The sequence below is a fragment of the Polypterus senegalus genome, chromosome 9 (genome assembly GCF_016835505.1).
Source record: "Polypterus senegalus isolate Bchr_013 chromosome 9, ASM1683550v1, whole genome shotgun sequence".
In the NCBI taxonomy this organism is placed as follows: Eukaryota; Metazoa; Chordata; class Cladistia; order Polypteriformes; family Polypteridae; genus Polypterus; species Polypterus senegalus.
The window spans coordinates 40,394,011-40,421,021 of record NC_053162.1 but is presented as its reverse complement, the minus strand read 5'-3'; the positions used below and the strand labels follow the sequence as shown (position 1 = coordinate 40,421,021).

The following is a 27,011-nucleotide window of genomic DNA, read 5'->3' as shown; positions in this document are numbered from 1 at the left end:
TAGTGGGTTCTTCTATACACGGGTGTGTTCCTTCCCAAATGATGTCTAGGTAATTCAATTTGTCACAGGTGGACAGAAGTTAAGTTCTACATACACATGAAGTAGAATTAAAGCAAACAGGATGCACCCGACCTCAATTAGGAGTGCCATAGCAAAGGGTCTGAATACTTTAATAAATGGGAGATTTCACTTTTTGATTTTGATTATGTTTGCAAACCTTTCTGAAAGTATGTTTTCATTTTGCCATTATGGATTATTGAGAGTAGATTGATGCAAATCCCATATGGAGAGTGGCTATCAAAGCCAACTTGTGAGGTAGTAACACAAACCATCCAATTAAAATGCATTCTTTAATAAGCATTGCATAAATTAAAAAAATCCCAAAGCACTATCAGAACTACTGAATAATTAAGGAGCACTTCATGCATTTATACAGAAATGCACTCTCTGCCAGTTGTTGATGGAAGAAGGGTGATAAATAAAGTGAAAATTACTCATAGGTTTGTTCTCACAAGTGTGAGTCATCCAGGATCCAGCATCCCGAGCATGAATCTACTGCCCACTTATTGTCCAGTTCCCCATTGATTGTGCTGGTTTTTCCACCCATAGTCATAAAGATATTCTGGTTTGCTTAATGGTCAGTTCCAGGTTGGTGGAGTATGACTTGTGGGCCCTGCGAGGGACTGGTGTCCTGCCCAGGATTGTTTTCCGCTTTGTACCTGATGGTGCTGAGATAGGGTCTTACCCTTATGAGTGTCATTTGGATTAAGCGGGTATGTTTGAGGGGCATTCATTTGAAACAAGGAAATTGAACAAATAAAGCAGCTGTTACTTATTAATTACCATTTCACAAACACATCAAGGTCTAAATAATTTAACAAGACTCTGCCCCATAAAGCCTTACAGTTGCTTAGCCCCCGGTGTGTGCCTTCCTCAGTCTCTTTCATATTGGATGACTTCTGACCATGTCTCCTCTTTTTTTTTTTTTTGCAGTGTTCCACCTATCCTATAAAGTGACCAGGATTGTCCCAGAAAGCTGCCTGCTGATCATGCTGGGCTTAGGTCTGGGTGGCATAGTACTTGCTGCTACAAACAAACCTGAATATCAACTGGACCCTAATTTATTCTTCCTCTTTCTGTTGCCTCCCATTGTGCTGGACTCTGGCTACTTCATGCCCAGCAGACTGTTTTTTGATAATTTTGGGGCCATCATGATGTTTGCGGTCATTGGCACAGTCTGGAACTCCTTTACAACAGGGTTCGCTCTCTGGGGAATCAAAATGTCTGGACTGATGAGTATGATGAGTTATTTTGTTTTATTCTTACTTATAAGCTAGCTTTGTAAAGTTACTGATTGGTCTAGTGTGGTTGTTCTCAAGTGTCATTTCTCTATTGTACAGGTGACAAAGTGGACGCTGGGCTGATGGATTTCCTACTCTTTGGCAGTTTAATATCTGCTGTGGACCCAGTGGCTGTTCTAGCTGTCTTTGAGGAGGTCCACGTCAATGAGACTCTCTTCATTATTGTCTTTGGCGAGTCTCTGCTGAACGATGCTGTTACTGTGGTGAGTATGCTACTTCTGGGGTCTCTTTTGTGCGAGTTAATAAGAGGAGCACAGTTGACTCTCCCAAAACACTTGAGATATTTATTGATCTCTCTGATATAATTATGGGATCTTTGTATTTCCTGTTTTCTTGTTCAAATCATATTATCTAGATATACGGTGCAGTAACTAGGATTGTATAGAACTAGTCACTAGGAAGCATCTTCTTTTACATTTCCTAACATTAATGAAATGATCAAGATGTCACAATGCTCCTGTTTCTTCTGTTGTTTGCAACCCTCATGAGCAAGCCAAGGAAGAGAGTACCACAAGAGCCATGTATTGTAACCTCTATGGTGGAGCTTCCAGAATCATAACTGATAAATTAAGATGGATATTTAGATTAAGGTATGAATGGGATATAATGTCTTAAAAAAATAAAACAATAAAAAGAATAGCATCCAGGAACATGCCAGTAACCTTAAAATTTCACCCCAGTTTCGGTTCACCTCCACTTTATTGAAATGACACGCCATGATGGACTCCTTGTTCAGGCCTTGTTGTTTCTTATAACCAGTGTTTTATTGAATTGACCCAAACATCATAAAATTTAGAAGAAGGAGACAGGTGATGATCTTTTGATCTTTTTGTTTCTGATGCATAAGCACGTTAATCCTTCCCATGGTACTACGTCGTCTTCAGCAGCTGAGGGTACTTCCTGTGTACTTCTCAAGTCCTGTTAGGATGAGGTTTCAAGCTCAGTGAAGTGTATGCTGCACCTGATTACATTCCCTCGAAACTAACAGGAGGACATGAAAAACCTGGTGATGTTCTGGTCACCATGGTGTTCCCACTGTTGGTTGTTTTGTTTGTGTATTTCTATAGTGCTTTACTCAGCGTTTGATCTTCACCTTCTTTTTATCTTTTCATTAAAAAAGGTAACCGGATGAGTAGTTTTTTGTGGAACAAAACAGGGTGTGTCAGGGAAATACAAACATGTTAGTCTTTGCTCCAGTAGACACCTAAACTCTATCCTTGGCTGGATTAGAGCATCTGCCTGGCATAACTATACATAATCTATGACAATTGTAGGGGGGAGGGAGGAGAATCCAGCTCATTCATCTCAACATCCAAAAAACCTGCCATACTTGGGCACTCAAATCAGGTTTTATCAGGTGATCTGCACTTCCATAGCTGGGGAGTTTCTAGGAACCTTTTCTTCCTTCACTTCTTAGTTAGCTGTTTGGATGATTTGTCTGACTGTTCCCTCACTGCTGTGTATTTTGGACGCATCGTCTCCTCTGATTATCCTGTACAAGGGTTTGAACTGGATGCTCTAACTGCTTTTTTGCTGTGAAAACATGAACAACTGGTTAGTGACCTTCATGCAGTCATGTAGGGTGGTGTGCACTTCATTAATGACATGCTCTACTACTTCTTAATAGACCAAGAGGACCCAGATGAGATCTCTGTTGAGTTTATTCATGTATTTGCTTTTGGTGGGGTGGCCTCTTGATAAGTTTTACTAACTTCAACCACAAGTGCCATTTCCAGACTAGATTGCTTCCTTGCTGGTGTGGTTTTAGGGATGGTGTGCTTTCTATAGGACACTGTAAAGGAAGGAGAGTGAGACATAAAGAGAGTCAGAGACCCCAGCTGAAATTGGTATTAACCTGGTGATGAAAAGCTGCAGCATGCCATTATTACCGCCACATCTTTTGCTCTGCTCAAGGTCTCCTAGTTAATAAAAGACATCTGGTCATGACGTGGGATTTTTTATTCTTCACGTCTGGGATAGGCAGAGCAGAAACAGCATCACACTCCTTCGGGGTGGTGATCCTCCATTCTAACTAGGGAAACATGAACTATGTGAGCAACTATTCCATTTGACTATTTTCACCCTGATGCCCCTCGAAAACAGACCCTTGAAGAGACTCAACAAGCTTGTGTGTTTGACAGATACCTGTGTATTTAATTTTCACGTTTGCTTTAAGCAACAAAGCACAGTGGCTGGTGCTGCCTCCTCACTAATTCATGAACCTGCTTTTGGTTTTAAACACTGAGTTTTTTTTCCACCCAGACCTCAAACCTGCATGGATTAACTTAACAGAACCAATCAGGGAAGCGCAGGTCAAGAAAATGAACTGATGCATACTCTGCGTAACATAACACGGTGTTGGCGAGGTCTTCTGCAGCCATGGCACTTTACTTTTCAAAGACATCTGTCAAAAAATGTCCTAATCCGTGATAAATGATCCTAGGTCAATGAAGTGAATCTCAAACTTTAACTAAGTGATGTATGAAATGATCAGATACAAATGGTCAGTGTTTTATTAAAGTCTACAGCAAAATCAATGGAACACATGTTAGTACTGCAAATGTATTTTTTATTTAAGTAGAATTAAACAGTCCTGCTTCTGCCTGCTCTTAATAGTCTTTCTGCTGGCCTGTGCCTGCAAGTTAATGTCAATCTCATTTTAGCTGTCCAGTTTTTAGCTGAACCTAATGAAATATTTCTACTTGTTGGTTATTCTTTTCATATGAATCTTGTAACTCCATGAGTAAGTCTCCAATCTGGAGCAAGCAGTGGGCCTACCAGTCACGTGAACAAACAGAAGTTTGAACACATCCTTTTCAGTTGTGTACATACAGTATAAGAATGCTTTGACATAACATTCTGAATTTATAAATCACACTTTGTGCACTGATTTTCACGTAAAGTCCAAGGAATTTAAGATCAGACTATTTGTAAGGTCTGATTTATAAATGAAGCCCCAAGTCTTGAGACAGCTTAACTATTTGCTTTACAGCATATTGGAGGTGAACAACTGGCATGTGGTCGGTCTTCTCAGATCTTATCTTTGAAAAGGCAACAAGAAAGCCCCTCCTGGGGGTCCACATATTGTTCTATACCAGGCGGGAGGTGTTTTTCCTCTTACTAGCCTTTACTCACTCTCCAAGTGCACTCTAGCATCCTTCTCATCACCTCACTCTCCAGCACACTCTTACAGTACACCTCGTCATCTCCTTCTTATGGACTTCAGCCTTACTCGACCCTGCGTTGCCATGGCAATCATCATAGGCATAAGCATATGCACATCATTTCTGTATATTTTCTATATAAAGTATAGAAATTCAGCATGATTTCAGTTGCCTGTAATTTATTTAATGTTTATATTAGAGTTATAACAGTATGTAGTGCACTAAGAATGCTTACTAAGAAGTAATTTAAGTGAACTAAACTGCTGTGAAAGCACCATACAGTATAAACACACATGTTGACTGAACCATTTATAACCCTCTGGATTTTTGCAGATCTGAGTGGTAGGCAAGGCTAGCCTTATCAGGAATCTCTCATTGAGGCATTTTAAATGTTTTTTGACTACTGTTCTGACCACATGCAGGCTTAATTACCACATGCTTGAAATTTGAGCAAGTTTGCCTTTTTTTTGCATGACATGTAGCTTTTGTGTATTTTCATTGTGGCCTCGTGTTCTTTGTCTGCCTTACTCTTTCACAATTCTTATCCCTATTGTTTGCTTTTTCCCAAGAGCTCAGAGCCATCAGGTTGTACAAAGTGCAACCTTTGATGTGCCATTTTTCCACTTGCTCCCTGGACATCATTCTCATTGAGTCACGTCAGGAGATGGGTCTTCGTCGAGCACACAGACAGATAGATGGCTGTCACTGAGTGCTGACTTGCTTTAGTGGAAACTACAGACTGTGGTTTTCTAGTGAAAAGTAAAATTACCGGTGATCTGAAGCTTACACTCATTGCATTTATCTCCATCAGACCTTAGAGCAGGGGTGGGCAAAGTCATTCCTGGAGGGCCGCAGTGGCTGCAGGTTTTTGTTCCAACCCAGTTGCTTAATAAGAATCACTTATTGCTCTAGAAACACTTCTGCTTCATTTTAGTTATCTTTCTCACTAAGATTTTTAACCCTTATTGCTTATTTAAGTCTTAAACAGCTGCATTCTCGGTTTTGAATTGCTCCTTATTAGCAATAAGATGCAAATGACAAAAGAAACCAGCAGTTATCCATTTTGCTTGTTCCCCTTTAAACCTGTGTGTATTTATTGTGCACTATTTGGTTTAATTAAATACTTGGAAGGAAAGAAGAGAAAAAAGTGAAGGGTTGAGAATTACCCGTCCGTTTTACACTTCATAGTATTTGGATGATATCCTTAGAATGGATAAAAAATCTAGGATATGAGAATGACTTGACATAGCAGAGTTAAAGCACTAACAAGCCATGAAATGCAATTATTGGCAAGGATTGTTTTCTAATTAAGCAACTGGGTTGGAACAAAAACCTGCAGCCACTGCGGCCCTCCAGGAATGACTTTGCCCACCCCTGCCTTAGAGGATGGTAAATATAACCATTCATGCCATTATTACAGGGTTATGGGGAACTGAGGCTTACGCTGGGCACAAGGCAGGAGTCAGACCTGGATGGGGTGCCGTAGGCGTCATCCCTACAATGAAGTTGGTGTCATAAACAGTACATTTTTTTTCCAAAACTAACCTGTATACAGTACACTAAACAACAAAACACCATTGTCATGCCTGGCTTCAGATGCAGATAACTTTCCCAGTTCAGCTATTGGTCACGGCGCACTTGGATGTCTGAGAGCTTTAAATTTAAAATTAAAATTACCAGTCTTGCATATGCAGATAACTACGCACACACACACACACACTCCCTTCATTTTTACTGGTCAGTCTAGACATGACACTGGAAGACTACCAGCCCTCTTTATTTCACAGCAAGATGGTTATTTACACCACCTGGCAGGTGTCCCAGATTCTCATGCTAGCTCTTTTTGGATGGTTTATATTCTTCCATCCCTAAATCTATATGTTGAGTCTTTCTCCTGTTTGCCTACGACTTTGCCCTTTCACAGTGGCTCATTATTCTTGTTAGAAAGAAATCAGAACCTGAGTGAGTTAAATAGCAAGTATCTTCTCCTTGCTGAGTTCGCCTTAACAATCAGTGGGCAAAGCAGTCTCTGTGGTGAAAGCACATATGTGAGGAGGAGATTCTCCAAACTCTCTTTTCCTCTTTTTAATCAGATATTTGGTCTATCTGGGCAAAGCTCTGCAAAAGCCAGCAATGACAAGACTTTTCATTCTTAAGGGAAAAAAAAGCTTATTATTTTCTTGCATGTATAAAGCCCTGTGTCTTGTACACTTCTTATCGTCTGAGGCTAGGAATCTGCACTGGCAATCGGAAAGTTGCTGGTTCATCCATCCATCCATCCATTTTCTAACCCGCTGAATCCAAATACAGGGTCACGGGGGTCTGCCAGAGCCAATTCCAGCCACCACAGGGCACAAGACAGGAACCAATCCTGGGCAGGGTGCCAACCCACCGCAGGACACACACAAACACACACCCACTCACCAAGCCCAATTTAGAATTGCCAATCCACCTAACCTGCATGTCTTTGGATTGTGGGAGGAAACCGGAGCAAACCCACGCAGACACCGGGAGAACATGCAAACTCCACGCAGGGAGGACCCGGGAAGCAAACCCGGATCTCCTAACTGCGAGGCAGCAGCGCTACCACTGCGCCACTGTGCCACCCAAGTTGCCGGTTCAAATCCCGTAAATGCCAAAAAGGACTGTGCTCTGTTGGGCCCTTGAGCGAGGCCCTTAACCTGCCATTGCTGAGCGCTTTGAGTAGTGAGAAAAGCGCTATATAAATGCAAAGAATTATTATTGTTATTATCATCTCCGAACGCCATCAAATCAGACAGATATACAAGTAATGATTATAGGCAATGCCTGTTTACATGCAGTAATAAACATTTCAGTCCCTAAATTCGGATGCTCTGTGTCACTGTGAGACAATCGATCATTCAATCAATCAAAGCTATATTGATATATATTTAGAGTACAGTGTGTAAGGATAATGAAATTTGTATTTCAGCTATCGACTAGCATTGACATAGGCTAACTAATCTAGTCACTTACCTATTATTTATGTATTTCTAGTATTCTGTAGTTCTTTACACGTCCTGTGCACTTGTCCTGTGTTTAAACATTTGTTGCTCCGCCGTCCTGGGATTTGTTTTTTCATGCCACTGTATGCTGCGATTTGGTGTATGGATGATATGACACTAAAGTCACTTCATTTGACTTGAAAAAGATAATGCAACATTACAGAACAATAATTACTAAACTGCAAAGTACAAAAAAACTGCAATAGCTGACAGCATTCAACCTGGAGTGGTACAAGTGAGGTAGAAGAGGGCAGGCAGTAGAATAAAGTGGCCAGTGTTGTTAAACGAGGACTCGTAATCAGTGTAGCAGCTTAGGGATTATGCAATAAAGCGACAGTCTCTTGACTCATGTGAATTCACATTATTAATATTAATCAGTATAAATAACAAGGCCAGGACCGTTTCTGTAGATGTAGATTTAGCCGAGTTACTGTAACTGCAGCGGCTCCACATCTCTAGAGACCTGGCTTAAAGTGCCAGTTGCCATAAGTAAGCAGATAGAAATAAGAAATGCAAGAAACCTCAGCTGAAATTGCTCGTCACATTCATTTGCCATGTTGACAAAGTCTTGCAGATGCTTTGATTACCCAAAATTCCACTCCGTATTAGTTTGAAATCTTGAATGAGCTGTAACAAAGATCCATGAGATAAGAAATAAAAGGCTCAACAGCTAGCAACAATCATACTTTCCTAGGTTATGATACATAAAAAGGGAAGAGTAATGTCTTTGTAAAAGAGTAAGGAACTGCGATGCATCACAAGGTGCGTTTTTCTGTATGGTTAATTAAAATGTAGTACCAGGGTGTTGTACCGTGTTAGCCATTATAGATGTAGTGAGAAGTTAAGCAAAATGACACCTTTTATTAGCTAACTAAAAAGATTACAATATGCAAGCTTTCGAGGCAACTTTACATCTTTGCCTGAAGAAGGGGCCTGAGTTACCTCGAAACTCTTGCATATTGTAATCTTTTTAGTTAGCCAATAAAAGGTGTCATTTTGCTTGGCTTTTCTCTACATTAATTAAAATGGAATGTTTATGAGTACTTGAGAGGGAAACAGTGCTTAACCTTGTGTATGAAAATTTCAACATTTTTTGTGAACATAGCGTGTTACTGGTACCTCACAGCAGCAAACACTTTGATGTAGCTCCCGTATAATCAAACAACATTTTAAATATGAAACGTTCTGGTCTCAGGTACTGATTGACAGTCCTACTGCATTTGTAAGAATTCTGAGTTTATTTTTGACTAGCAGACCACGTGCGCTTTGCTGCAGTCGCTGTATAATTGGAATAATTATATATCTACATGCGACTTATAGAGCTTCTTTATATACAACATTTTTGGTTTGTCCTCCTGGAGCCAAAATGTATAAATTTTCTCCATGACTAATTCGTGAACATGCTACATAAAAAATAGAAACGGGAAAAACGGCAACACCGCCGGGAACAACAGTAAATGAGATAAAGTAAAAGTCTACCAAACACCAAATGAGATAAAGTAAAAAAGGGCAACAGCTTCAGGAACAACAGTATAAAAACAACAGTAAATGAGATAAAGTAAAAGTCTACTAAACACTAAAGTACAAAAACGAAGTAGAAAGTAACAGTAAACCGCAACACCGCCGGGAACACCGGCACACCGAGTCTGCTAAACAATAAGAAACACTAAGTAGAAACACTAAAGGAAAAAATACTATTCAGTAAGTACTGCGTCTAGTAAACAGTAAATCAGTAAAGGAGAGACGACTAAACACTAAGGAAAAAGAACAGCAAGACCGCGTGAGCTGCGGAGCTCAGCTCGGAGCGAAATGAAGTGATTGAAATGAGGTGAATGGGAGGGGAGATGATCACGTGACTTCCCCACCCGCCTTAACTCTCAATCCCTCCACAAACACACAAACACAGTCTCTCGGATCCCAACTCTCCTTTATACGTATAGATAACAAAAGTGGTCTGTAGTAGCTGAGTATATCCAGTCCCACTATCAGAAGAGCTGAGAATCATTAAAAAAAAATAAGATTTAAATGAGATGAACAGAGTTGAGGGTTTTTTTTGGCATAATAGATAGACATGTTTATCAATAGTCAAACGAAATGAAGTCAAATAAAAAGGATTAGTAAGTTATGATACTTCAAGTTTGAATTCCAACACTTAATAATTGTAAAAAATAAAAAAAATGCTCTGATTTCCACATTAACTTAAGTCAAGTAAAGAGGATTAATAAATTGCAATACAAGTTTGAATTAAAAAAAATAATATTTTTATAACATACTGTACAAAACACAACATTATCTTATTATTGAGCTCCTAATAATTCCCACCCCTACTAGACTGTTGTCATATATTGACGTGGAACTTGAAGATCGACTTGCACATTTGCCAACAAGCAGAGATAACTCATTATTTATGACATATATGTTTCGCAAAACCTGCATTATTTACTTATCTGTTAAGCTCTTTAAATAGAGTTCACCTGCTATGTGCAGTTTTAATGGGCCTTCATGGCTTTACATTTGATTGCATTTGTTTTTATGGAAAATGTAAAAATCTGGTATGAATACCGATGCTATAGTAGTCCACCAGCTGCCATAGCACCTTTGATTTCCATGAAGTCTGCATGTTCTGTTTATATCTGCTAACCCCGAGTTTCTCCCAGTGTTCAAATCTGCAGCGTGTCAGCCAGTAGACTAGCGATACTAACTGTAAGTGCGATTGTCATAGTACCAAGCACTGTGTGACCGTGCCTTTATGAGATCAAAGAAGAAAGACCATAGTAAGAGATCTGCAAGCTTCCTAACCCGTCTGTAATGTAAATAAATGATCAGTATTATATACCGGGGTGGAGGCCCAACCTATCCAGTGTTGGCTGTTACAGCTCCGGAGGATGTCACACTGGCCGCTCATACATTATGGGGTTCTGAAAAAAAAAGTTATCCTATACCAGTGACGATCAAGGGTGAACATGAACAAAGCAAATTAATTCCCTGCGAATGACGCTTTGGTTAAATTCCCTGATCTACATGATTAGTGACTTACCTCGATTTGTTTTTAGTTTTTAGCTATTCAATGAAGTTTATGGAATGCAAGGAGTACCTCCATAGTGCAAGAACTTTAGGCACATGCAGAGATGTCTATAAAAGACACAGGGAGTCTCTTTTCACTCCATTCATCTGCGAGTCATCTTCTGAATGTTTTGTAAAAAAGTGCCTCACTCACATTGTAGAAGTACCAAGCTGTTCAAGGAATGGGCTGCTTACATTTTTTTAATCTTTTATTGTAATTATTAAAAGCATGTAACGTTCCATACAATCAAGTCAAACTTAACAAAACTAAATTCAATTTAACCCCCACCCATGAGAAAGAGAGGAAGGCCAACAGCCAGAGTAAAACTTTAAGAGTAATAAAGAGGGAAAGAAGTCCTTCTCCCCAGTATTAATGCTTATTCTAAAATGTTATTGATGAGATTCTGCCAGGTTTTAAAGAAGTTTTGTACAGATCCTATAACAGTGAATTTGACTTTTTTCCAGTTTCAAATAGTATATAACATCAGTTACCCAACTGACTTAGAATAGGTGAGTTAGGATTCTTCCAATTGAGCAAGATAAGTCTGCGTGCCAGTAGTGTAGTAAAGGCAATCACAGTTTGTGTGTCCTTCTCCACTTTAAGCCCATCTGGAAGTCCACCAAACACAGCTGTTAATGGGTTAGGAGGGACTGTGACACCAAGGCTGTCTGAGAGGCATTGAAAGGTTTTGGTCCAGAATGATGTTAATTTGGTGCAGGCCCAGAACATGTGACCCAGTGAGGCTGGAGCTCGATTGCAATGTTCACAGGTTGGATCTTGCCCTTGAAACATTTTGGACAATTTTAAATGAGACAGATGTGCTCGATAAAAGATTTAAAATTGAATAATTGAAAGCTTTGTGTATATGGAGCTCGAGTGAATTCTGTGCAAGGCTGCCTTGCACTCCTTTTCGGAAAATCTGAGTATGAGATCCTTTCCCCACTGTACTCTAGGATCTTTAAAAAGGAAGGGAATTTAAAATGGTTTTCTATATTATAGAAATGCTGTCTGAGTCTTCAAGACCGATCAATATTTCTTCTGGAATAGAAATAGGTGGGAAGTGAGGAAAATTGAACAGATTTTGTTTAGCAAGGTTTCTAATTTAGACCTAGTGGAAAAATTGTGTTGTTGGGGAGCCAAATTTGGAGTGTAATTGTTTGTAGGATGCAAAGACGTTATTTATATACAAATCTCTAAATGATTTTAATCCAATTCTTTTTCCAGACATTTAAATGCTTGTAAGTTTGAGAGAGTGGAAAAAGGTGGTTATCATGTAGAGGTGCCACAGATAAAATATTCTGTATCTTAAAATACTTCCTACTTTGGTTCCATGTTCTGAGTGAATGAAGCGCAATTGGGTTGTTAGTATATTAGCGATAACTTGTATTTATTGGGGTACAAAGCAAAGAGTATAAAGAAGGACTGCAGGATTTTATTTCTATTGCAGACCAGGCCAGCGTGTGCTCATCTATTTGTGTCAATGTCCAGGTTTTTATAGCTTGTATATTTGCGCCCCATAATAGAATTGAAAATTAGGGGCTGCTTATGTTTAAAACTTTACAGTACCTTATAAAGTTCATACAGCTTCCTAGATATTCCTAAATTAGAAAAAGCCTGCAACAATCCATTCTCGGTCCTTTTGAATTTGACTGACTAAGGTGAAGAGAAGACAGCTGTAAATATTGGTTTACCAGTGCCCTGACATTTTACCTTTGATGGTAGATTTGAATTTTTTTCAGCATGTTATAGTTCTCTGCCTCTTAATAGACAATTACAAAAGCAACTGAAGTGTATTAAAGTCCATTCCAGTTAACAGAGTTTCAGTATCGATTACACATTTGCTCTTATCATTGTCTGCGCCATACTCTGAGTACTCCAGGACAATATTTTCTTGTTTATGACCAATTGTTTGCTGTGTCTCCATATCACAAACATGTCTTTTCTAGTTAGCTGACAACTGTTAGACTACAAAGTTATGTAGTGTATAACAGGGGGGACATTTGGCTTAATTAAAAAAAACAGAAGCAATAGACTTTTGTTTCCATTTATTTTAATTTTACTTCAGCCACAATAAGTGTTGAAGACAGGTAATAGGAGGAGGAGGAGGTTGTTGTAATAGAATTAATTAAAAATATATCGTGCTCTGCATGTACCCTGCGCCTGTCGTCTGTATTTGTGTGCGTCTGAACCTCTCTTAACCAATGCTTCCTTCTGTCCAGCCTGTGCCTATAAAGCCTGCTTCTCAGTCGCTGTTGTGATTTTCGAGATGCCTTTCTCGCTTCTGGTCTGGTTTTCTACTTGCCGTCTTTAATGGCGACTTTCTCAGTGTGCATCTTTAATCCTTCTAATGTGTCTCACGCTCACACTTTTTATTTTGTCTTGTCACCAAAGCCAAATGGACCAGTCAGATATCTTTTGAGTGACTGGACACACAGACCTCAGTGTTTTATTGTATAGTAGATAGATATATTTTGAGTGTGCAGTTTTACTTTCAATTTAGTGTTCTTTTTTTATCTCAGCTTCTGTGACAATGCAGGTTCTGCTCCACGCTCCCATCCTCCTTCTGGGAGCCCTTGAACCCGACACCGTCGGTAATGTCACCGATGAGCTAGGCAGTGAGGCACAACATAGCAAGGGGATGGTGCAAAAAGTGCAAAGTGCTTTTATTTAAAATCAACAACCAAAATCAGTGTCCATGAATAAATCATTAAATAAATATTCCATTTAAACAGAAGTGTATCCGTGGAGGTTACTGGCGACTCCCCTGTTTCTCCCAATCAGGCAATGCACCCTACATGCACCTGACCTTCTTTGCTCTACTCGACTGGTCTGGTGGCCTCCCGATCCCTGGCTTTGGTTAGTCCTTTCCAGACCGAGACTTGGCTTCCCCCAATGGCCAGGACGCTCACGCTGGGGAATCCACCTTCCAAGCCTCCCGACTCCCGCTGCCTTCTCTGCCTTACGTGGCCAGCCATCCTTCCTCCGGTCACTCCCCGCTCCTCACAATGCTCAGTCGGCCAAACACCCCTATGGCTCACTGTCCAGCTGCCTGCGCTCACTCACTCACTCGCTTACACTCCTGCACCGGCTTTCTCCTCCTGCTTCCTCTCCTTCTAACCTCCGTCCATCTTTTTTCTTTTTTTTTCCTCCTCCTCCTAGCCGCCTCGCGCTTCTATTTATCACGGGGACGTGGTGTGTGTGTGGCAATCAGCAGCTCCCGGGAACAATTATGGATGTGGACGACTCCTCACCTGTGGACTTAAGTGAGAACCGCCCGCATCACGAATTCCCCAGGAACCGCTCGGCCACACACGCACACACCATGCCCCCTCGCTAAGCCGTAAGTGCGCCGATTATTTACTGTATTTTAAAAAGTAGCCTTTGGACATGAGCTGTGGACCCGCTACACCACACCTTCTACTTTCACATTTATTTCTATTAATAAAGTGCATTTTTAGTCAGTTTAGTTATAGTTCTCATTGTCGAAAACAACCTTGTACTGAATCTACTGGTGAGAATGCTAGCGGTCCTGTACCATTTTCCAGAACAGAGTAGAAAGAAGAGTCCTTGTGTAGGACTGTCAAGGTCTTTTGAAGGCAGTGTTTGCTCTACAGTATATTTCCTGAACAGAAGGCAGCTCAACACTGGTCATGCCACCCTCTGTAGTGCTTTACGTTGTCATGTAGCCAAAGAGGATGGACTCTACTGTGCACCTATAGAAGTTAGTGAGAACACATTGAGAAATGTAAACTTTCCTCAGATGTTTTAAGAAGTAAAGGTGTTCAGTGAACCATCTTGATGGCAGCCAGAATGTATTGTGCCAAATTTCAGTTCATTAGTGAATTTAAAGCTTTCTCGATATCATTCCCTCCAGTACTGATCGAAGTGTTGCCTGCTTACTTCTTCCTGAATTATATAACTAGCACTTTGGCTTTGGCGACATTAAGGGTGAGATTGTTGTCCTGACACCACTTAGTTAACCTTTTCTCTGTAAGCTTTCTCTTCATTGTTTATGATCAGGAGTATGATGATGGTGGAATCATTAGCAATTGTAATAATGAAGTCATTGTTGAACAAAGAGCATAGAAGAGGGTTCAGCACACTACTCTGAGGGGTGCCTATATTGAGGATCAGTGTGGATGATGTGATGCTGTCAATCCTTACGTACTGAGGTCTGCCGGTTAGGAAGACCAAAAGCCACCTGCAACTGAGAGCACTTAGTTCCAAGTTCTGAAGTGCTCTGAGAAGCCATTGTGATGCTACACAAACGAGGAGTCCGGTCAAGACCTTTTAATACAAGTCAACACTTCGTCATAATGTGGGCACGTTCCACATGTCTGTAGTTGTTCCGTCAGTCCGCGGTTGTTTTCTTTGGCACAGTGCTAATAATCATTCTTTGGAAACAGATGGGACCAGAGATTTTTTTTCAGGGAGATATTAAAGATGTTTTTTAAACACACCCTGACATTTCATCCAGAAAGAATACTTCATGAACTTTAAGTCATTAAAAGCATCCTCAATGCGTCATGTTAAGAAGCAGAGAGGGGTGAATCATGCGGTGCTGCAGTCAGCTGAATAATGGGCTGCTTTTTATCACTCTCAAAGTTGGCATCAAAGCATTAATTTTATTAGGGATTAAAGATGTGGATGAGATTGGATGAGGTTCTACTTGGTAATTTGTAGGCATCTCTAAACCCTGTCAATTTTTGCATGACACTGTTGGTAATCAACATGATCTCCAGCTTAACTACTTTAATTGCTTTCTGAGCTCACAGTGTCATTCCTTATGTGTTTCCAATTTGCCATCCCAAAACATATTGCTGCAGGTCATTTAGTAAATTCCTGATGTCACTGGTGATCCACAGTTTCTTATTCTTTGGCACACAGTTACCCATGCATGTTTTAATTAGTCTCATTACTATGTTTTCATACTCATCCACATCTGATGAAGAGCCTCTAGACATGTTTCCTCGCTTCTTCAGTCCAGAAGTGGCTCCTAAGTTTTTGCTTGTAAGCTGGCAGCAGAAGTACTTTCAGATGATTGGACTACCTGAGGTAGGGGTGCCGTAGTGGGTGGCAAATGATCCTGACTATTAGTCTCCCTTGTAAGGCAGATGACATGTCGATGGTATTTAGTGTAACTATTCTATATATTTGCTTTGTTGTAGCCTGCAGCAATAATAAATAATTCTTTAGGATGCAAATGTTCATATTCTATGATGATGTTTTACAGATGGTACAGCACGCTGTTGCTGTTGGCTTGAAGTGGAATGTCAACAGTAACCAGAAGAACACTGAAGAACTCCAACGATAAAACAGATGACACTTGGTCATCAAATGCTGCAGTGAACAGTTTTTAGAGACAGTTTTAATATTCAGACTCCACACATTATTTACCATAAAACGAATGACACTTCCTCTGCTGTTACCTGACAGTTCAGGCAGATCCATATGAATACATTAAAGCCATCTGGCGGTACTGCAGCATCTGGTTTTCTTAACAGTTAGCCATGTTTCTGAGAAACAAAAATCACAGCCGTTTCTGGTGACTTTTTGTGAAGCCAGACTTGGTTGAATGTTGTCTATTATGCAGTGGCTGCACGTGACCCATTAAAATGCTGGGCAGAGGAGGTCAGTATGATCTAACCTGAACAACCCACCACCCTCCTCATCCCCATTTCCTAGCTCTGTTTGTTTATTTACTCACTGCTGCATTCAGCTGGTTGAGTTGGTTATACAGTATATAACTGATGACAGCCATTGTGCATTTATTAGGCTAAACGTTGAATCCTGAACACTCACTCCAATGTTTAAAGCGACTTCCTGATAATAAGTAGTAATCATTCTAATGAACTGCACTACAGTGATGGGTGGATAGATGGATGGATGGATGGATGGATTGAAAATGTAAAATCCACAGTCGGTGCTAACTCGTGTGTGTTTCTTAAATGCTCATCTTACCATATATTGTTTACAGATTTTTTTTTGCATGTTACAGGTGCTGTACAAAGTGTTCAATTCTTTTGTGGAGATGGGAACCATCAATGTTCATCCTGTTGATTATTTTAAAGGCATTGGTAAGTGACAGCAGAGATTCTTTTTATAATCTGTAGATGATAGCCCACTCTGACATCAAGCCTCTAACAATCTTTACAAAAGTATGTTTTACTTTCTATCACTGTCATTCTCTTCATTTTTATTCTGTCGAATGGTTTAAAGAGAGCTGAGTTCTACATGAGGACTGACCGATTGGCTAGAGCATTCTTAACATAGTATCAGTGTGCTTCTTATCAATACTGGGACTGCTGCAGTCACCTCCAATGAGATCTGTGGTATCCGGGGTGAACTTCTCCAGGCTGGTGGTAAGGCTGTCCTCCTGGCATTGCAAGCAATCTTTGCTTCCATTTGGGAGACTGGCATCATCTCAACTGATTGGAAAACGGGACTTGTCGTCCCTATCTGGAAAGGGAAGGGTGATCGCCTGGATTACAGCAACTACAGGGGGACAGCACTGCTCTCAGTGCCAGGTAAGGTCCTCGCTAGGGTCATCCACAATAGGATCCGTGTTCACTTGCTCACCTAACAGCGACCGGCACAGTCTGGTTTTACACCTAAGAAGTCTACCCATTGACCATATCCTGGCACTGGAGCGCAAACACGAATATTGGCAGAGTTTCTTTGTCGCCTTTGTCGATTTTTATAAAGTGTTCGACTCAGTTGATCGAGCTGACCGGTGGGACATCCTGAGGGTTTGCGGGATCCCCTCAAGGTTGCTGGATATCATGGTCAGCCTGTACACTGGTACTGTGAATGCTGTACAGAGTGGAGGCAGGACCTCTGCGTTTTTCCCAGTTGATTTTGGTGTTCGTCAGGGGTGTGTTTTGCTCTTACTCTGTTCAGTGCTTGTATGGACTGGGTGTTGGGCAAGGTCTTTGGGTCCAGTGGCTGTGGGGCATCTGGTGGTGAAGAAAGATTCATGGATCTTGACTTTGCTGACGATGCTGTGATCTTCGCTGAGTCAATGGAGGCTCTGATTGGAACTTTTGAGAGACTGAGCAAGGAGTCTGAGTGTCTGGGCTTGTGACTGTCCTGGATGAAAACCAAAATCCAGGCCTTTAATGACCTCTTGGGCACAGCCATTAACAGTGTGTCTGTTTGCAGAGAGAGTGTTGATCTTGTTGAGAGGCTTACTTACCTTTGCAGTGACATTCATGTCTCTGGTGACCCTTCCTATGAAGTGAGTAGACAGATTGGGAGAGCATGGGGGGTTATGAGGTCGCTGGAAAGGGGTGTGTTGTGCTTCTGCTATCTATGCAAAAGGTATGACGAAGGTCTTTAGAGTCCTGGTGCTTCCTGTCTTGCTATATGGTTGTGAGACATGGACGCTATCCTGTGACCTGAGATGAAGACTGGACTCCTTTGGTACTGTGTCTCTCTGGAAAATCCTTGGGTACCGCTGGTTTGACTTTGTGTTGAATGAGCGGTTGCTCATGGAATCCTGAATGAGGCACATTACCTGCATTGTGAGGGAGCGTCAGTTATGGCACTACGGCCATGTGGTGCGTTTTCCAGAGGGTGATCCGGCTCGTAAGATCATTGTTGGGGACCCGAGTGGCTGGACCAGGCCAAGGGATCACCCATGTAACACCCGGCTGCGGCAGATAGAGGGTCATTTCTGGAGGGTGGGACTGGACCGCGTGTCTGTCTGGGGGGGTTGCAAACTGGGATCCCAAATGTTTTGTCATGTAGTGGGTGCGGCAACACATTGTACCAGTGCATGCTCCCCAACTTGACTTGACTTGACTAGAGAGATGATATCCATGAACTGAGTTGTGAAAACATGGCGAATTCCTCTTTTTCTGGGTTTACATCAGCTAGTCTACCACGCACCATTTTTCTGTTTACACATTCCGTTGTCCCCACTGACATTTTGACCCATCTAACTTGGTGTCATACATCCTTCCATCCATCCCCATTATCTGCACAGTTTTCTGCCACTTTAGTCCTTCTTGTGCTTTTTACTTCACCATTATATCCTGCTACTAGTGATACTCATCTCCTTATGCTATCCAAAGTCCTTTATTTCTGAGCTCAAACAAAATTCAATAGAGATGAAACGGTAGGCGCACACCAGAAGGAGAGAACCCAGCATAAGTAATTGACATCAGCTCTTACAGAGCCAACAACATCTAAATTAGTGAGTGTTATGATTTTATTCAAGCTGTTCACTACAGCAATGAGATTGTGAGAGTGTGTGGTTCTGGTCACAGTGTAACTCAAAAGACATAACCACCCCAGAATTTGCACAGAGGCACATTAATGCAGACTAAGTCTCATCAGAACTGGCTAGATGTCAAAGAGGTGTGCCTAAAGGTATCAAATGCAATATATTCAAGGAAAAAAGGAGAATTGATAAGGGTGAGGATGTAGGAGATGAAAACTGTGGCTAGTTATCTCAAGGCCAAGATCCACTTATGCCTTCAGCCGATGGCCACAGACCACTTTTTAATGTTATCTAGAGAGAAGCCTGTTTTGCCACAGTGGTACCTAAATATCAAACTCACTAATATCAGACTAATTTAGACTTGACAGATTTCTCAAACTTGCCCGTCTTTGGGAAGAAAAAACACCAAACAGACCTGAGTAGAAGATGTGAACTCCACAGACAGTAACCCAAAGAGGGAGATGTGGGGCAACCTTGGTAGCAATTTTGTCACTGAGTAAAATGTTCAGTCAGCATTATGCATTCAATGAATGCAATCAGTTTCTGCTTTTAACAATAGATAGATAGATAGATAGATAGATAGATAGATAGATAGATAGATAGATAGATAGATACTTTATTAATCCCAAGGGGAAATTCACATACTCCAGCAGCATACTGATAAAGGACAATATTAAATTAAAGAGTGATAACAATGCAGGTGTAACTGACAATAACTTTTTATAATGTTAACGTTTATCCCACCGGGTGGAACTGAAGAATCGCATAGTGTGGGGAGGAACGATCTCCTCAGTCTGTCAGTGGAGCAGGACGGTGACAGCAGTCTGTCGATGAAGCTGCTCTGTCTGGAGGTGATACTGTTCAGACTATGCAGTGGATTCTCCATGATTGACTGGAGCCTGCTCAGCACCCGTCACTCCGCCTCAGATGTCAAACTGTCCAGCTCTGTGCCTACAATAGAGCCTGCCTTCCTCACGAGTTTGTCCAGGCGTGAGGCGTCCCTCTTCTTTATGCTGCCTCCCCAGCACACCAACGTGTAGAAGAGGGCGCTTGCCACAACCATCTATATAATCGTCATTAGTGAAGAAGTCACTAAATAAATAAAAAGTTAACGTTTATATTTACATTTTAAATGTATTTGCATAGCAGATGCCTTTATGCAAAGCAACTTTCAAATAAGGATCAACATAATTGAGTAAACCTCAGTTGATCATCACAAGTGAAGAACTCAACTGAAGTTACACTTCACAACTAGTGCAGTTAGGCAGAAATCCGCCAAACCAAAGACTCTTCAGACACATTGAGGAGGTGGGCAACTTTTCTTGCAAGCTAGGAGCTACGCATGAAAATCGACTGCATTGAGATTTGATGCCACACAGACTTAGCATCATGAGATGCCACTCATCAGCAGAACTGAGAGGGTGAGTAGGAGCATAGGAGCTCACAAGTTCCTCCATATAAATGGGTGTAAACCTACTGACTACTCTGTAGGCAAGCATTAAGGATTTGAACTTAATATGTGCTGCTTCAGGGAACCATTGTAGGGATCAATGACGATTGAGGAAGGGTGGCTTTTAAGTTGAAACCCAATTACAGGACACCTGTGGACAGGATGCAGGATTGTAGAAGTCCGGTGTATACTCAAGTGTGACCGTATTTTGTTTCCTCAGCCTCCTTCTTTGTGGTGAGTGTCGGTGGCACCATAGTTGGACTCTTCTTTGCCTTTGCCCTGGCACTGATCTCCCGCTTCACCAAGCGAGTACGAATCATTGAGCCACTCTTCGTTTTCCTGCTGGTGTACCTGGCATACCTGACTGCGGAGATGCTCTCTTTGTCCTCCATCCTTGCGTGAGTATTTTCATGGCACATTTGCTAAAGCTCATAATTGGTTTAGCTTAATCCAAGAATTTTAATCAGCAAGCTGAGTTGGCGTCAATTCACTATTGGCGTTGTGAGTGAGTGTCCAATGTGCTTCTAACATTTGCTTAATGGATTAAATGTAACTGTTTCCCATTATAGAACAGCACAGAGACTTTTTAAAGAGTACTTTTGTTTTTAAGGTATAATTTATTGTATGTTTTACTCAACAAATGCAGTGTTTTGCTTTTGGAGTTCTTAGTTCTTCATTTCTACTTGGTCACCCATCTAGCGACCAGTGTGGGTGAGAGTTTTGAAACAGGGTTTCAGTCTCTTCCAGTCTTATATGGGAATACTAGGGGAGGTACAACCTGACAGACGCCATTTACGTAGATAGCATGTACCCCTAAACAACCTCAGGAGTTTTCAAGCAAGAGAGTTAAGGGCAGGTGGTGTACAGAGTAAGAGTAAGATGGCGATTGATTTGCAGAGACTCACGGGTTATATTGCCCATCTGGTGCCTCCATGCAGATGTGGATACACTCTGGGCAGAGTTTGGCTGGACCCAGTTGCAACTGTCTGTGAGAGAACAGATGACACAATTAAAGATGGTCTGACATTTCTAAAGGGTACATTTAGAGAGCTAGCTGCTAAATGAACTGGCAGAGATGACAAGGTAGTCTTGTTTGATGTTCTCCCTGTCGCATGCACCATTCAAGTACAAATTAAAAGAGATCTGAAACTTTAAGATATGCTGTAAGACAGGTGGCCATATGTTTGTTGGGCACTGTTTATCTTTTATTAGATTTGAACTTCAAAATCAACACTGCTTTCATTTGAACAAGAGAGCATTGATACATTCGCAAGGCGTATGTACAGGTTAACATGTTTAAAATAGGGGTTGGTGCAGATTGTTTAATGTATTAGGCAATAATATTAATGATTGTGTATAAAAAGACAAACGTGACAATAAAATACAACTTTGAAGATAAGCGACAACAGGCAAGATAAAAAAACAACAGGCTGTAATACCATTAATAAAGAGAAAATGCAAGTACAGCTTCAAAGGGGATGAATGACATTTAAGTGTGGACATTTAAAAAGAAAGCTGCAGAACTGGAGGCATACCATTAATGTGTGTGTGTGTATCTGTGTGTGTGTTATTGATCAGTGTGGCATAGTGGTTAAGGCTTTGGACTTCAAATCCAGAGGCTGTGGGTTTAAATCCCACTACTGACACCAAGTGACATGAGCAAGTGATTTCTTCTGCCTGTGCTCCAGTTGGAGAAACAAAAGAAGAAAAATGAACCGATTGTGTCTCAAATGTTGTAAGTCATCTTGGTTAAAAGGCATCAGCCAAATAATAAATAAATAAAATGTTCTTCCATCCTCAGCACAGATAGCAATATTATGATACTAGGGGGCTTCGCCCCCTGCTTGCTTTACAATCCCCTAACCCCGGCCTGAGCTATACCCCAGCCACTTCGCGTCTCTGCCACTCGTGTTGTGTCGCTCCTCCGAAACCCCCTCTTAAATGGTGATACAATGGGAAACAAATACCGTTTTGTTTTTATTTCTTTGCTCGATCAGCTGCTGGTTTGCTGCTGCAATGCCACATGATCTGCGTCTCGCATGGCACTTCGAACATTTGAAAGCCTGTACAGCAGCTGTCCGTTTGTCTCACTGCCTTGTCTCTCCTCTGCCCCAGACATCCTCTGCTCCTGTTGGGGGTCCCGCTCCCGAGGAGCACCCCTATGAAGAGGAGGATTTTCTATTCTTTTAATTGAGAGACGGATCTGTCCCCTCCAACTACACGTGGAGCTCGATTCACTCGTGAAAAAGACTTATGTTTGTTTGAAGTGTCTGAATAACATTGATGTCTCTAAAATCTCCTGTGTATCTGTGCACCTCTGTGACCCAAGCATGACTTCGTATGTGGATTTCACTTTCACCAAACAACAAATCTTTTAATGCTCGCTGATGTGCCTCTTCATTGGGAAGAGACACTACTTTTTCCTGATGGCAACACGAATTAGATGATCTACAAGTCTCCGACTAAAAGTTTAAATCCGAACAATATATTCAATCTCTTTTCGATCCTCTGTTATTTCACCAAGTAATATTTTCCGTTTGTTTACTCTAATGCGATCATTTTTTTGAGACTTTTGAATTTTAGTACTTACATTATATCTAACCTGCTCTGCATGTGTATCGCACCAGCATTTTTGAATTCTTTACGACGTTCTACTTTGTCTTCTACTTTTTGCCTCGTGGGACGTGAAAGTGTCTCTCTGAGAAAGTCACATCTCGTCTCTCTGAAAAAGTCTCGTCTTGCCCCAAGATTTTTTTTATATAATAGAGCGATATGTTTTTAAACATATCAAGAAAGCAAGTTTAGGTGGGGATGTTACAGTAATGAACTATAAACAAATACAAATTAGAAGTTTTCACCAAATAGTGGAGAACAGAAACAGAAGATCATAGAAGTAATTAATAATAAAAATGCATCAGGGAGAGGAGAAGTCTGTATTCAATAATCTTGAATGATTAGGATAGAAATCAGGAGCTGTAGTGATGGCACCATTAAAGCCTGGGGATTGAAATCAGCATCACATTTTGTGACAGAGAAAATAAATTCCATTATATTTAATTTTAGTAAGGAAAAACTTTAAAGAGATGACCTACAGAAGCAACTGGCATTGAAAGTTAAGATATGGAGATGGCTGAGATGCAGTGGGCGACATTTAATGGTATATTGCATGTGATGCAGAAAATGTCCAATCCAACATTTAGAAGAATTAGGAAATGTAAAAGAACTCATCAGGGGATCAGTTGGAAATAAAGAAAGAAACATCAACTGTATAATTCACACCAGATAAATAACTCCACCATTAACTGTAGGGTTTATGAGCACATGAGAGGAACATTTAAAGGAAGAAGAATTCTGGTGAGAATGCAAACGTTAAGCCTAAGAGGTTTTTTATGGTATTGTAGCAGTAATTGAACAACCAAGAAGAACTTTTAAGGGCTAATAAAATATGCAGGAAAGGGAGTAGAAAATAGACAATGCTCCTGTTTTCAAAATAGTCTTTACCTGTAAAGAAGTCACAAACCACCCAACTGGGAAATAGTAATGAGATACTAAAGAATCTGAGGATTACAGGGAGAGAAGTGTTACTAGAATAAAAAATTTAAATCAAATAAATAGTCAAGAGAGAATAGCATTTACCCAGAAGTGCCCAAGGGAGCTATGGACTGACGTATAAACCTTTACACATATTTTTAGATGACATTGTAGACTGGAAAAAAAAATCCTAAGTAGGTGAAAATTATTACTTCATATAAAAAGGTAATCAGATTGGCCATCATAGTAAGCTTACTGTGTATCGCTCATGGAGGCAATTATGAAAGAAACCCTTGAGCAAATCATAACATTTACAGTTGCATTAGCAAATGGTCAACATGGCTTAGATGGGATGTTATGTTTGACTAATTTGTTACAGTTCTGTGTAGAAGCATGTCGTCATAGTGCTGCATATAATTATCTATCTTTCACATAATCACCAGGGGTCTTCAAGCTGCACAACACACTTCTGAAGCCTCATCTAGGATACTGTTGTTCTACCAAAAGGAAACAAAATGCCAGAAGAAAGCCCTAGCAGTACAGGTGCATTGCAGTGTAGATAAGCCAACCTGCTTTTGTTAAATCCCAAACTTCCCTGTTATGAAAACTGGCAAAAATGGTCAGGAAATGAACATTGTCAAGAAATACACTCAAAGGTCAATACTGAAAGAGCAAAACACAGACATTGAAAATCAGAAAGGAACCCTAAATCAAAACTAGGGGTCAAAAGTCGATTCCCAGAGAATTTAGAAAGAAAGAGAATCACCAGTGGTTATCCTATCTCGATTGGCCAAAGAAAATGCTTAGTGCTGACCTTTTATTTTGTGGCAGTGAGGACATCAGAGATCATGCAGGCACTCCAGGGCCATTTCCATGATGACACTATGGCAATCACAAAGAAAATAGTACCTCCTGTGAAAAACAAAATGGCATCAAAACAGACACAAAAATACATTCAATTAAAAGGAATTTGCACTCAGAAAGCTGCAAAACCCACACAAAGAATTGAAGACCAGAAAAAGATGACATTAAGATAGCAAGACTTGGCAAACAGTGACCTGATGTGGTGCTGCAAATTCATTCATCCTGTCACTTTTGCCCCTTCCCAAGACAGTCCTGAATAACCCAAGAGAGACGTCACCAAAAAGAAACTGCTCAAAATGACAATTCACCTGTCATCATAATCACTGCGATAGCGTAGGTGGGATGTTAACACAGCCAGTAAGAAGGACCAGAGCAGACTGTACATGCTAAGGAGACTCGGGTCTTTTGATGTGTGCAGCAAACTGCTGGAAATGTTCTACCAGTCCATAGTAGTCAGTGTGTTGTTCTACACTGCAGTCTCCGGGGAAGCAACTTGAGTTGAAAGGAAGCACAATAACTGAAAAAACTGATCAGGAAAGCCTCCTTCATCACAGGGTGAACCCTGGACACACTGGGAGCTGTTGTAGAAAAGCGGATGGTGGCAAAACTAGATGCCATCATGGAAAATGCCCTCCAGGGGGTGCTCTCTTGGAGCACTTTGAGCCTCAGGCTTATTCCACCTTGGTGTATTAAGAAGTGCTACTGTCAGGCAATTCAGTGCTTCCTCCCGACATACTCTATAAGTTCATTTTGAAATCTCTGCATTTATTTATTTAGTTATTGATTGATTGATTGGCTGTATTCTTTGTCCTGTCTGTCTGTATCCTTGTTTTTTAGGTTTCTGTTGCTGTATGCACCTTGTGATTAATAAAGTTCATCTAATTTAACCTCCTCTACATCACTCTGCTGCCGAAAATCTCCATTAGCCAGTTGCAGATCTGTCACCATTAGCTTGTGACAATGTCTTTCTTGCACAAGAGTTGTCCCTACCAGCTTTCCTGCACATGCCTCTTTTTAAATTCACACCTCTCCTCCAAGAGCAGACATGGCACCATTTGTCTCTGCTGTGTGATGGCACCAACTAAATTGTATTTTCTAGCTGTGAACTTTGAACCTTGAGATTACCAACAAACTGCCTCATCTCAGGTAGCTGAAGGAGAGCCACTGCAAGACCATCTCTCTGTGGATGATTCAGCTTCTAGACTGCAATGGCATGCTTCCGTGTGTGTAACGTCAGGTTGGCACCAGGACTGTCACAGTCCATCATACCTGACAGTTCTATAAATTGACTTTTGTTCAACTCTCTGCATCACAAATCCATGTAAATTATTCCTTCATTTAGTGGACATGCATATATACCTGCCGTAGACAAAAGAACAAAACCCAGACTCACAAGTTGATTCTCATAGTTACAGATCACTCAAGGCCTTTGAATATGATAGTCGGGTAACTTTAGACAATAACAAGCCCCAGTAATATTTGACATGTAGCTCAGGTCGACATGGTGTTCTGACAATGACTCTCTGCAAATACCTCAAAAAAAAAGAAAGAATTCCAATTCGATGTCCGAATTTTAGACGTGTCAATTAAAACCTGCGAATTCCTTTAAATATTTTGGCATCTGCTTGATTAATTGTTTGACATGCGTTATCAACACTGACCGCATTATTAGTGAAACCCTGCAAAGTCTGTATATCCTTTGTGGAAGATTCAGACCCGGACACAAACAGGCAGACACAGAATGTCCCAAAGCACACCTTTATTTACAACCCCTACCACAGTGCACAAAAATACCACAATAAAGGTCCTTTCTCGCTCGCTCGCTCGCTTCTGCTGCCTCCAACTCCTTCCTCACAAGCTCCGTCCTCTTCCACCCAACTCTGGCTGTCGAATGGAGTGTAGCGGCCTCTTTTATAGTCCATCCGGAAGTGCTCCAGGTACTCCATAATTAGCATCCAGCAGCCGGAAGTGCTGCTAGCGAGTTCAGCTCCTCTTCTGGCAGCACTTCCGGGTGTGGCGGAACTGCTGCGGACCACAGTACTGGAGCTGTCCAGGCACCCCCTGGTGGTGGCCATGTCCCTCCATAGGGTTGAGCTCCCAAGCTCTGTGGCCCCCTTATGGTCCAGGAAAGATACTGCCCTTTTCCCGGTCCTTCCCTTCTTCCCGCTTTCGGGTGGGGCATCTGTCACACCTAAAATATCAACTTGATATGTACTTCATCAGTCCTCGAGGGGAAACTGTCTTTTCGCATGACCTTTAGGTCAAATATCAGCCGCTGTCACAGTTTCCAAGGCAGCCTTTATTCAAAGCATACTGACGTCAGTCAT

At 41.1% G+C, this 27,011-nt stretch overlaps 1 protein-coding gene across 2 annotated transcripts in view; it reads left to right on the top strand.

Annotated features, from left to right (window-relative positions):
* The window catches only part of slc9a5 (solute carrier family 9 member A5), a 159,446-nt gene that overhangs the window by 60,348 nt on the left and 72,087 nt on the right, over window positions 1-27,011 (top strand). For both annotated transcript variants that reach the window (XM_039762957.1, XM_039762958.1), the window contains exons 2-5: window positions 994-1,296; window positions 1,401-1,564; window positions 16,614-16,692; window positions 20,510-20,687. In XM_039762957.1, the coding sequence (XP_039618891.1) occupies window positions 994-1,296; window positions 1,401-1,564; window positions 16,614-16,692; window positions 20,510-20,687 (724 nt within the window). The remainder of the gene's footprint in view (window positions 1-993; window positions 1,297-1,400; window positions 1,565-16,613; window positions 16,693-20,509; window positions 20,688-27,011) is intronic.